Here is a 12,674-nt window from a genome sequence, read left to right on the forward strand (position 1 = left end):
GGCGCGGCGGGGGCGGGCCGCGAGGTGGGACGGCCCGCGTCTTCCGTGTGCCGCCGCCGCCGTCTCTGCTCTGCTGCTCTTGCCCCTCCGGGGCTTCGTTGCCGGCGTTAGCCACGCGAGGGGAAGAGAGGGGACGGACGGAGCGTGCGTGCGCGGGGCTTCCCGCAGTCCCAGCAGTTCCTCTCGCGGGGTGGACGACGGGGTCAGCAGCAGTCGGGGGAGGCCCTAGACGGCGCCATGTCGGCGGGCGGTCCATGCCCGGCAGGGGCCGGAGGGGGGTCAGGGGGAGCCTCTTGCGCCGTGGGGGTCTCCCCTGGCGGAGTATCTATGTTCCGGTGGCTGGAGGTGCTGGAGAAGGAGTTCGACAAGGCCTTCGTGGATGTGGATCTGCTCCTGGGCGAGATTGATCCGGACCAGGCGGACATCACTTATGAGGGGAGACAGAAGATGACCAGCCTGAGCTCCTGCTTTGCACAGCTTTGCCACAAAGCCCAGACTGTATCCCAAATCAACCACAAGCTAGAGGTGAGCCTTGAGCCCTGGAGGGGGTGGCATTCAGCTCCAGCCATCAGACTTCATTTAAGGCACCGGTGAAAACTGCCAGCTCGGTTACCTGGGCTTCCTGTGTGGCGGGAGTGCGTGTGTGTGAAGGAAAAGAGTGAGGTGAGGTGAGAGCAGGAAGAGCTGTGTAGGTTGACATGTAGGTCTCCTGGGGTCCTGAAAGCCACCTTCCTGGTATCTCTGTGAGGAGGAAACGAGCTAATTACACCTGTCTACTTGTGCCTTTTCGTTAAGAAGCCTAAGACTTCACAGAAACTCAAAGCTGCTCCGTCATAAGAATATTTTAGCTCACCTTTTAACATTTGAGTTTTTTAGATCTAGTTTCACATTGCAGTTTGTATATCGCCAATCCTGATTATTTTGGACTATTTCGGGTCAATTTTCATTGTTGCACACAGCGCTATTCCTTGCCTGCATGAACTATTTAGGGGAATTTGATCAAAGCTTTTAGGAAAATGGGATAAACAAGATAGGATCAATGTCTATCTCAGTTTACAGTTAGTCCTTAAATTACAGTCACATACCTCCAGAGCTCCCTACGGTTATTCAGATGACTTCTAATATTGAGGTGTGTCTGTACTTTACTACATTTCCCCAAATCTGGATTTGTTTTTGAAAGTGTGTGAAGAGCGATCATTTGCTTAAGTCTCTCATCTTGGTTGTGGGTGTGAGTGCAGTAGTAGTACTTCCCAAAAAACCTACCATGTTTTGCAGAAAATTAAATTAGCACATTTTTACAATGTTTAGAAATCATGATAGATTAACATTATTATATAAAGAGCATTTTTAATTATATAATGTAAATAAGAGAATGGGTCTTTCATTTTTAAGTGGATAAAAATAGGATAATAAACGATATGCAAAGCTCTTTGACATGAGATTTCCTAAGAAATCGTTACTATCAGTTGTGTTGATTGAGATTGCCCACTGGATCCAAATCAATATGAATATCAGAAATGCATTCTCTCCTTGCTTAGTAGTTAGCATTCTTTCTTTTTCCTGTCTGTCATGAAAAAGGTAGTATAATTTATCTTTGATGAGCATAGAATTGTATATGGGAGATTTTGTGATTCTTCTTCACTGAAAGAACTGTTAATTTCTTTTATCCTTTTTGAAAAGGTTGGAAGTGTTGACATAAAGCTAATCATTTATTAATCTACATCTGTGAAAATGTCTCTTGATTTCTTGATTCAGCTGTAGTTTCTAGAAGATGGTTATTTATTCAGGTAGTGACATTGCATTTGATGGTCTTTAGTAGCTTTTGCTATTCATCCTATACAACTGAGAGTTTTTACTGAGGACAGAAGAGCCTGGCAGGCAACAGTCCATAGGGTCGCAAAAAGCTGGACACAACTGAGTGAGTATACATACACACACTGAGGATATACAGATTTTTTAAAAATGAAACAAAATCTAATTCATTTTTTAAGAGACTTACGGAAACTTTGATGTTTTGTTGTCAGATTTTAAAAATCTAATTTTGGAGAAGTGATTGTTCTGTGAGCAGGTGATGCTCAGTTTTTTCATCTTTAAATGAGTATTTAGAGTTATATTATGCATTTTTTTTTTGAGAAATCAAAATTATGTATTCTGATTCCATGTCCTGGCTTAGAAGGTGGCTTTATTTCTCAAAACAAGAAATGCTAACCCATTAACATCCTTGAAGCTTTTGATTTGAAGATTTTAGAAAATAGGGGTTGTTTCTGTGTTTTTTCAGTTACAGTTGACTTCTTTGTAAGGTTATTGTTTCTCTATTTAACAAGTTTCTACAGTTTTCATGGAATCCGTTGTGTATTGCTGAGGAGAGAGTCATTGTCAGTAGTGCCTTTCAAAGTAGATCTGCCATCATATCATCTGCAGAATTTCAGAGGTGGCCCTGTGTACCTTTAGCAATCTTTTGAGATCTTGAAATTTTAGCAAAGATTTCATACTTTCTTGCCCTGTTTTATTTTTTAGTAAGTGAATTAAATTCATTTTAATGCTTTAAGAATATGGACATTAAGACATAATATTTGAGGTCACTTATGGTCTGATGTAGTGTACCAGATGTGCACCAAATTTCGGTGCTTTAATATACTTAAAGCATATTACCATAGTAAAATATTTTCATAATCAAGAAACAGATACCTCCAAGAGTAACTTAGATTTAAATTGAGCATCCTTCCAGATTGCCCTTCTTCTGCTAAGTTATTGTCTTTAGGTAGTTAATTTAATATTAATATAGTAGTTAGGAAATGGAGAAGGCTATGGCACCCCACTCCAGTACTCTTGCCTGGGAAATCCCACGGATGGAGGAGCCTCGTAGGCTACATGGGGTCGCTAAGAGTTGGACACAACTGAGCAACTTCACTTTCACTTTTCACTTTCATGCATTGCAGAAGGAAATGGCAACCCACTCCAGTGTTCTTGCCTGGAGAATCCCAGGGACAGAGGAGCCTGGTGGGCTTCTCTGAGGTTGCACAGAGTCGGACATGACTGAAGTGACTTAGCAGGAGCGGCAGCAGCAGTAGTTAGGAAAACAGTTCTACAAAAAAAAAAAAATCAGAGGTTGCACTTAAAAAAATACATAAATTGCATCTATATGACCGCTTTTTTCCATAAGTTGTATTTGGAGAGAGGGGAAGGGGAGGGCAAAGAATTCAGAATATTTTGAGGTAGTGCCATTTTTAATCACTCACGTCTCTCTTATACTTCCCACCTGCTTGAGAGTCCCTGCTATGGTGAGCCACTGGGAACAGCTGTGGGGAGTCACAGGAACTGGCTGGGACAGTAGTAGTGGTAGGAGCTGCAGGAGTGGGTGTTGGAGAACAAAGGTCAACAACCTGTGCTTTATGAAAACTCACCTCTCTGCCTTGAAACACGGCTTTCTGCCTGTTCACCCCTTCTTTAAAACAACAGCTACACCGCACATCTTCTCTCACATCCTCCTTTCCCTCAGCAATTGCTGAGTCAGTATCGTTTTTAAAGTGATTTACCATTCAGAGCCATCTAGAGCTTCACTGAAAATGAACTGATATACTGTCGTTTTACTGCTTTAAAGCTATTCCTTTTTAGTTCTTTTGTTTTTAAGTGCATCAGTTTTATTGTAGTTTATTTAACATTGGCTGTTAACTGCTCATGAACAATTGTAGTGCCATAAAATGGTAGGTTTCAAAAATAGTAACCAGCTTTCCCCCGGACCAAAAAATCTTGCCCCCATTCTCACTTGTCCATCCTTGCTCTTTTTTTTTTGTTTTGTTTTGTCTACAAGGGATATTAGTTCCCTGACCAGGGATCAAGCCCAGGCCCCTGGCAGTGAGAACACCAAATCCTAACCACTGGACCACCAGGAGAGAAGGCAATGGCACCCCACTCCAGTACTCTTGCCTGGAAAATCCCATGGATGGAGGAGCCTGGTAGGCTGCAGTCCATGGGGTCGTGAAGAGTCGGACACGACTGAGCGACTTCACTTTCACTTTTCACTTTCATGCATTGGAGAAGGAAATGGCAACCCACTCCAGTGTTCTTGCCTGGAGAATCCCAGGGATGGGGAGCCTCGTGGGCTCTGGCGTCTATGGGGTCTCACAGAGTTGGACACGACTGAAGCGACTTAGCAGCAGTAGCAGCAGCAGGACCACCAGGGAATTCCCCATCCTTGCTCTTTTCAGTAATTACTACATTGATTTCCCTTTGCCCAAGGCCATCCATATTTAGTCTTTAGTACCATATTCCATACTTGGATAAACTGGGCAGCATTCTAGACTAGTGCAGAAGTATTTTGTTTTTAAACAAGCAGTGGGACTGTTTGCAGCATTGAACTTGAATTTTAATATTGATCCAATATATATTTATTGAGTGCTATGTGCCATGTGCTGTGTTGGGCACTTGGTATACAATGGAGAGCAAAAACAGATACAGTCATCATTGTTAGGAAACTTGGATTCTGTTGGGGGAATTTGTTGAAATAATTATCATATAAATGTGAAATTCCAACTTTGAGGAACTTAGAGTAATGAGAACCTGTTCTAGGAGATCAAGGAAGGCTTCTTTGGAGGAAGTGACCATTTGGTTAAAACATAAAGGATGAGTAAGAATTAATTAGGCCAAGAGAAATAGGAGTATCATTCAACATTCCAGTGGAGAGAACAGGAAATGGAAGCACCGGTGATAGGTGAGTGCTAATCTGTTTGAAGAACTGAGAGTTGATAATGTGTTATAAGCAGAGAGCAAAAGAAGTTTGAACAAGTACCTAGGAGACTACATCTTTATGATTTTCTAGACCATGTAGTAGATTTGAGGACTTTATCATAAAAATAGGAAATATTTTAAGTTAGGTGGTAATCTCATAGGAAATTAGAATAGTTCACTCTGGCTGTGATAAGGAGAGAGTTTGTGGAAATAAAATGAATAAATGCAGAAAACCATTGGGGGCTTTTAATTCTGATCCATGTGAGATGATGGGAGTAGGATAGCAGAGACAGAGGAAAGTGTTCAGAACAAGAGAGATTTGAGAAGTGAAAATAAACAGAGTCTAGGGGTGGGTTGGAACAGCGGGATGAGGGAATTCAGGATGATTCCACCGTGTCAATTGGCTGGATAAATGGAAGGACATGAGATATTATCAGCAATGACTATATTGCTAACTGCTGGTCAGTTACTATGGGCCCAGCTCTGTCCTATGTCTTCTATGTGTATTGATTTACCTATTTCTCAGAAGTCATGTGGGGTGGGTTTATTATTCCCATTTTACAGGGATTAAGTAAGGGGCCCAAGACTACAGAATACGAAAAACCAATCTCTCCAAAAACACATTTATCTGTGGTTGGGAAAGGAGGTAGAGAGAAAAGCAACCAGAAGCAGTTGAGTGTGGCTGGATAGCCGGGAGGGGGAGTTCAGGGGACGTACTGTTTTCACTTTTTTTTAATGGAAAAATAAAGTTAAACATGTTTGGAAGCTAATGAACAGCATCTAGTTGAGGGAAAATCTGAATATTCTAGGGGAAAAAGGGGATTATCAGTAGCAGTCAGCTTTCTAAATGAAGATGAGGGTCAGAATACAGGTCGAGAGACAGATGTCATATTGAAAAGACAGCTGTTACACTTAAAGGGAAAGGAGAGATCATGAGCACAGAAGTGGGAGGGAGTGTTTTGTGTGATGGTGTCTTTATTCTGTATAGAATAGCAGCCTGGGACAACAACTGGAAGTGGTTGAAAGTAAAAGCCCAAGGACAGTGAGCAAAATCTGAAATAGTAATGAGAGAGTGCAATAGCAAGTTGGCCAGTCACATAGAAGGACTGCCAGGCAGTGCTGAGGTAATCTAGAATTACCATAAATTCACGGTACAACCAGTCTGCCCTGTTGTATGACTTTCTCCAGTTATACAAACAGTTCAGTTCAGTCGCTCAGTCGTGTCCGACTCTTTGCGACCCCATGAATTGCAGCATGCCAGGCCTCCCTTTCCATCACCAACTCCCAGAGTTCACGCAGACTCACGTCCATCGAGTCGGTGATGCCATCCAGCCATCTCATCCTCTGTCGTCCCCTTCTCCTTCTGCCCCCAATCCCTCCCAGCATCAGAGTCTTTTCCAATGAGTCAGCTGTTCGCATGAGGTGGCCAAAGTACTGGAGTTTCAGCCCTAGCATCATTTCTTCCAAAGAATACCTGGGACTGATCTCCTTCAGAATGGACTGGTTGGATCTCCTTGCAGTCCAAGGGACTTACAAGGGTCTTCTCCAACATACATAGTAATGAGAGTAATAATTGCATTCATCCACTGCCATAGCAGGAAGTTTGCTGTACACACAAGAGTGTTACTGAAATGAAAATGGTATTGGGGATGAAGAAAGGAGATAATCTCTAAAGGAGTATAACCTGTATTTGATAATCACGTAGATGTGAAGGAAGAGGAAGGGTTGTGGGTGGCATCCCATTCCTGTTTGGGAAATGTATTGGTTGATACCTGTAGTGGCTTGAGTGGTGCTTCCCCCAAATTCATGTCTACACACACAACCTCAGAATGTGACCTCATTTGGAAATAGGGTCTTTGCAAATGTAACTAATGTAAGGATGGAGATAAGGTCATAGCAGATTGTGACCGAGTATCCTCAGAGGATGCACAGAGACTCAGAGAAGAAGGCTATGTGAGGATGGAGTCAGAGACTAAAGAGGGACAGGCATACAAGTCAAACAGCCATGGCATTAGGAGACCGGCATGGGATAGTTTCTCTTTCAGGGTCTCCAGGAGTCATGAGCCCTGCCACTACCTGGATTCCAGGGTCCTGCATCCTGAGCTGTGAGAAAATGAAGCTTTGTTCTTTGAAGCCACCTAGTTTGTGGTAATTTGTTAGGACACCCGTAGGAGACTGATACCACTCACTGAAGTAAGGAATCCAGAAGATGGAGCAGGACTGGCAGAGAAGAGAATGGGTCGCATTTAGGAGTCTGTGTGTTGTTAAGATCTTCATCCTTTTTTGCATATTCCCAACATAGTTTCCTGGGCTTCCCTGGTGGCTCTGACAGTAAAGAATCCACCTGCAATGCGGAAAACCTGGGTTAGATCCCTGGGTTGGGAAGATGCCCTGGAGGAGGGCATGGCAACCCACTCCAGGATTCTTGCCTGGAGAATCCCATGGACAGAGGAGCCTGGTGGGCTACAGTGCATGGGGTCGCTAAAAGTCAGACACAACTGAGTGACCAAGCACAGCACAGCAACGTGGTTTCCTAATTCTTCACCCCTCCAAATCATCCTTTTGTTGCCAGAATTCATTCTAAAGTGATTCATATTAAGGTTCATATCAAAAAAGACAGCTCTGACTCTGTTACTCTCTTTGGATACCTCCTTATCACTGCTTCCCATGCGGCACTAGTGGTAAGAACCCACCTGTAAATGCAGGAGACATAAGAGACGTGAGTTAGATCCCTGGGTTGGGAGGATCCCCTGGAGGAGGAAATGGCAACCCACTACAGTATTCTTGCCTGGAGAATCCCATGGACAGAGGAGCCTGGCAGGCTACTGTCCATAGGGTTGCACAGAGTTGGACATGCCTGAAGTGACTTAGCAGCCACATTATCACTTACTGGCTAAAATTCATATGCTGGCGCATTGATCAGTGCCCAGTCTGTTTGTCCTTATCTCTCCTCACCCCGTGTTAGCTGCTTGTCCCTCAGTAAAACTGTTCTAATTTCTTTTCTCTGAGTAGGCCTGCTCTTTCTTGGCATTTCTACTTCGGCATAGACTTCTGTGTATAGTAACTTCTCTGTCCCCGTTGTCTAGAGGATCAAACACCCTCATCTTTCAAGACACCGCTTACATCACCATTTGTTTTGAAGGCTTTCCTCACCCAGCAAGCCTTAGTCATAACACCTTGAAACTCAAGCTGTTATAAGATTTGTTGCATTGGACTGTAACTAGTGGTTGCCACATTTCTCTACTTCTGTAAAGTAAGCTCCTTGAAGGTCAAGATTTTGTTATAGGTGAGATTATCTGAACTATCAAATGCTTGTGAAAGCTGACTTTTGAGGGTAACAGTATCCCTTTGTGAACCCATTTTGGTTTCTGAAAATTGGTTGATAGTTTCTTCTCTCCATGGTTCTTCCCACATCATATTGAGAAGTCAATAATTCTTTTCAGTGTGGTTATCAAATTGACTTATATATGTGGATCACAGAATTGGCCCCTTTCAGGGGCCAATTTTTGGAAATTTGGAACTCATACATTAAATATTAACCTTTCTGACCTGCTTGTCTCTGTATGTCACCTGCTAGGGGTTTTCGTATCTCAGACCTTTCCCTTCTCTGTGTATTAGCTGATCTCCATTCAGCATTCCCTTCTTTCTGACTCCCTTTGTTTCTTCTTGAATTGGTACATCACACATGCCTCTGTACAGGTGTTTACAACACTTTACATCATAATTGGAAATGTATTTTTAATGCCATTCTGTTAGACATAAAATCCTCAAGGGCAGAATCCATGTCTTATTTATCAATTTATCAATCTTATCATTCTTCCCATTTTTTCCTCCAGATCCTGGTACAGTGTATATACTCTACAAATGTTTATTTGAATGAGTAAATCATTTGAAACAACTTTATTTTGTTCTGCCATGAATCCTCAGAGATTACCAGTAATCATTCTGTAATACAGGTTTCATGAGAGCTGGAATGGTGTCTCTCTGGGCAACTCTGCTATCCATTGTGTCTAAGATGGTGCCCACCACATTATTGAATGACTGAATCAGTCACAAAGATATGATTTCTGAGTTACTATTCCATGGTATTCCATTTTAAGAACAAGTTGAAGCTGACTGAAAGTAACTTTAAACGTCACTGTATTAGAGTACTGAGTATGGATTTAGTGTACTTGTAATGTTTCTAATATATTGGGTAGGTTCATTCTCTTCACTCCACCTCCAGTTTGATCATAGAGCAACTGAATTCTTTACATTAAAATGAAAACTGAAAGCATTTTGATATTGTTTGGAACTTCATTTTGAGGTTTAAAATACTTTAACTTTTAAAAATACACCACAGATTTAACTACTTTCTTCCATTTCAGATCCCCTAACTCTAGTTCAGTCATATTGCCTCCCATATTACACATAGCTGCCTTTTAAAAAACATAAATATGGTCATATCATTCTGTTTTAAATTCCTCAGTTGTACTTTGAGTTAATTCAGATTCTTTATCACTGATGAGCTCTCTGGCATCTGACCTCTGGGTAGCTCTCCAGTGTCATATCTTATCATTCTTCCCATTTTTTCTGTATGGCCCAGTCCACATGGGTCTTCTTTCAGAAACTAAAACAATAATTCTTAAACTTTTTGGTCTCAGGACTCCTTTACAATTATAAGGTCCTCAGAGAGCTTTTTATGAAAAAGAGAAATACAGGTTATATCTACTGGTATTTACTGTATTAGAAATTAAAACTGAGAAAACTAAATATTTACTGCATTGGCCAAAGGATTCAACAAGCTGGAATCAAGATTGCCGGGAAAAATATCAATAACCTCAGATAGGCAGATGACCCACCTTTTTGGCAGAAAGCGAAAAACTAAAGAGCCTCTTGATGAAAGTGAAAGGGGAGAGTGGAAAAGTTGGCTTAAAACTCAACATTCAGAAAACTAAGATATGGCATCTGGTCCCATCGCTTCATGGGAAATAGATGGGAAAACAACGAAAACAGAGACTATTTGGGGGGCTCCAAAATCACTGCAGATGGTGACTGCAGCCATGAAATTAAAAGACGCTTGCTCCTTGGGAAAGAAGTTATGATCAACCTAGATAGCATATTAAAAAGCAGAGACATTCCTTTGCCAACAAAGGTCCGTCTAGTCAAAGCTGTGGTTTTTCCAGTGGTCATGAATGGATGTGAGAGCTAGAAAGCTGAGCACTGAAGAACTGACGCTTTTGAACTGTGGTGTTGGTGAAGACTTCAAGAGTCCCTTGGATTGCAAGGAGATCATACTGGTCAATCCTAAAGGAAATCAGTCCTGAATATTCATTGGAAGGACTGTTGCTGAAGCTGAAGCTCTTAACACTTTGGCCACCTGATGCGAAGAACTGACTCATTGGAAAAGACCCTGATGATGGGAAAGATTGAAGGCAGGAGGAGAAGGGGAGAACAGAGGATGAGACTGTTGGATGGCATTACCGACTCTATGGACATGAGTTTGAGCAAGCTCCAGGAGTTGGTGATGGACAGGGGAGCCTGGCATGCTGCAGTCTATGGGGTCGGAAAGAGCCAGACATGACTGAGCAACTGAATTGAACAGAACTGAAAAGATTGATTCAGTGTTTCCCAAATGAACCTTTGGCCAACCTAGTATTATATCAGTTAAAAGTAGTGACAGGATATAGCACAGGGAACTAGTCAACATCTTGTAATAACCTATTATGGAAATAATTTCAAAGATAATATATGTATATGTGTATAACTATATAAACATGTATAATCTTGCTGTGCATGTGAAACACTGTAAGTCAACTATACTTCAATAAAATGTATATATTAAAAAAGCAACAATAAACCCATTGTGTGTTAATATAATTATTAATTAAAATAACTCTCAGTTCAGTTCAGTAGCTCAGTCGTGTCCGACTCTTTGTGACCCCATGAATCGCAGCGCACCAGGCCTCCCTGTCCATCACGATCTCCTGGAGTTCACTCAGACTCACGTCCATTGAGTCCGTGACGCCATCCAGCCATCTCATCCTCTGTCGTCCCCTTCTCCTGCCCCCAATCTCTCCCAGCATCAGAGTCTTTTCCAATGAGTCAACTCTTCGCATGAGGTGGCCAAAGTATTGGAGCTTCAGCTTTAGCATCATTCCTTCCAAAGAAATCCCAGGGCTGGTCTCCTTCAGAATGGACTGGTTGGATCTCCTTGCAGTCCAAGGGACTCTCAAGAGTCCTCTCCAACACCACAGTTCAAAAGCATCAATTCTTTGGCACTCAGCCTTCTTCACAGTCCAACTCTCACATCCATACATGACCACAGGAAAAACCATAGCCTTGACTAGACGGACCTTAGTCGGCAAAGTAATGTCTCTGCTTTTGAATATACTACCTAGGTTGGTCATAACTTTTCTTCCAAGGAGTAAGCGTCTTTTAATTTCATGGCTGCAGTCACCTTCTGCAGTGATCTTGGAGCCCAAAAGAATTAAGTCTGACACTGTTTTCACTGTTTCCCCATCTATTTCCCATGAAGTGATGGAACCAGATGCCATGATCTTCGTTTTCTGAATGTTGAGCTTTAAGCCAACTTTTTCGCTCTCCTCTTTCACTTTCATCAAGAGGCTTTTTAGCTCCTCTTCACTTTCTGCCATAAGGGTGGTGTCATCTCCATATCTGAGGTAATTGATATTTGTCTCAGCAATCTTGATTCCAGCTTGTGTTTCTTCCAGTCCAGCGTTTCTCATGATGTACTCTGCATAGAAGTTAAATAAGCAGGGTGACAATATACAGCCTTGACGTACTCCTTTTCCTATTTGGAACCAGTCTGTTGTTCCATGTCCAGTTCTAACTGTTGCTTCCTGGCCTGCATACAGATATCTCAAGAGGCAGGTCAGGTGGTCTGGTATTCCCATCTCTGTCAGAATTTTCCACAGTTTATTGTGATCCACACAGTCAAAGTCTTTGGCATAGTCAATAAAGCAGAAATAGATGTTTTTCTGGAATTCTCTTGCTTTTTCCATGATCCAGCGGATGTTGGCAATTTGATCTCTGGTTCCTCTGCCTTTTCTAAAACCAGCTTGAACATCAGGGAGTTCACGGTTCACGTATTGCTGAAGCCTGGCTTGGAGAATTTTGAGCATTACTTTACTAGCATGTGAGATGAGTGCAATTGTGCGGTAGTTTGAGCATTCTTTGGCATTGCCTTTCTTTGGAATTGGAATGAAAACTAACCTTTTCCAGTCCTGTGGCCACTGCTGAGTTTTCCAAATTTGCTGGCATATTGAGTGCAGCACTCTCACAGCATCACCTTTCAGGATTTGAAACAGCTCCACTGGAATTCCATCACCTCCACTAGCTTTGTTCGTAGTGATGCTTTCTAAGGCCCACTTGACTTCACATTCCAAGATGTCTGGCTCTAGATTAGTGATCACATCATCATGATTATCTGGGTCGTGAAGATCTTTTTTGTACAGTTCTTCTGTACAGTATTCTTGCCACCTCTTCTTAATATCTTCTGCTTCTGTTAGGTCCATACCATTTCTGTCCTTTATCGAACCCATCTTTGCATGAAATGTTCCCTTGGTATCTCTAATTTTCTTGAAGAGCTGTCTAGTCTTTCCCATTCTGTTGTTTTCCTCTATTTCTTTGCATTGATCGCTGAAGAAGGCTTTCTTATCTCGTCTTGCTATTCTTCAGAACTCTGCATTCAGATGCTTATATCTTTCCTTTTCTTCTTTGCTTTTTGCCTCTCTTCTTTTCATAGCTATTTGTAAGGCCTCCCCAGACAGCCATTTTGCTTTTTTGCATTTCTTTTCCATGGGGATGGTCTTGATCCCTGTCTTTTGTACAGTGTCACGAACCTCATTCCATAGTTCATCAGGCACTCTATCTATCAGATCTAGGCCCTTAAATCTATTTCTCACTTCCACTATATAATCATAAGGGATTTGATTTAGGTCATA

The 12,674-nt window shown here is 42.1% G+C and overlaps 1 protein-coding gene across 1 annotated transcript in view; it reads left to right on the forward strand.

Moving 5' to 3' along the window:
* Window positions 1-237: 237 nt before the first annotated feature.
* The window catches only part of GOPC (golgi associated PDZ and coiled-coil motif containing), a 42,044-nt gene continuing 29,607 nt past the window's right edge, over window positions 238-12,674 (forward strand). The window contains exon 1 of the mRNA XM_052645496.1: window positions 238-525. Within this exon, the coding sequence (XP_052501456.1) occupies window positions 238-525 (288 nt within the window). The remainder of the gene's footprint in view (window positions 526-12,674) is intronic.

Source organism: Budorcas taxicolor, chromosome 9, assembly GCF_023091745.1.
Source record: "Budorcas taxicolor isolate Tak-1 chromosome 9, Takin1.1, whole genome shotgun sequence".
Lineage (NCBI taxonomy): Eukaryota > Metazoa > Chordata > Mammalia > Artiodactyla > Bovidae > Budorcas > Budorcas taxicolor.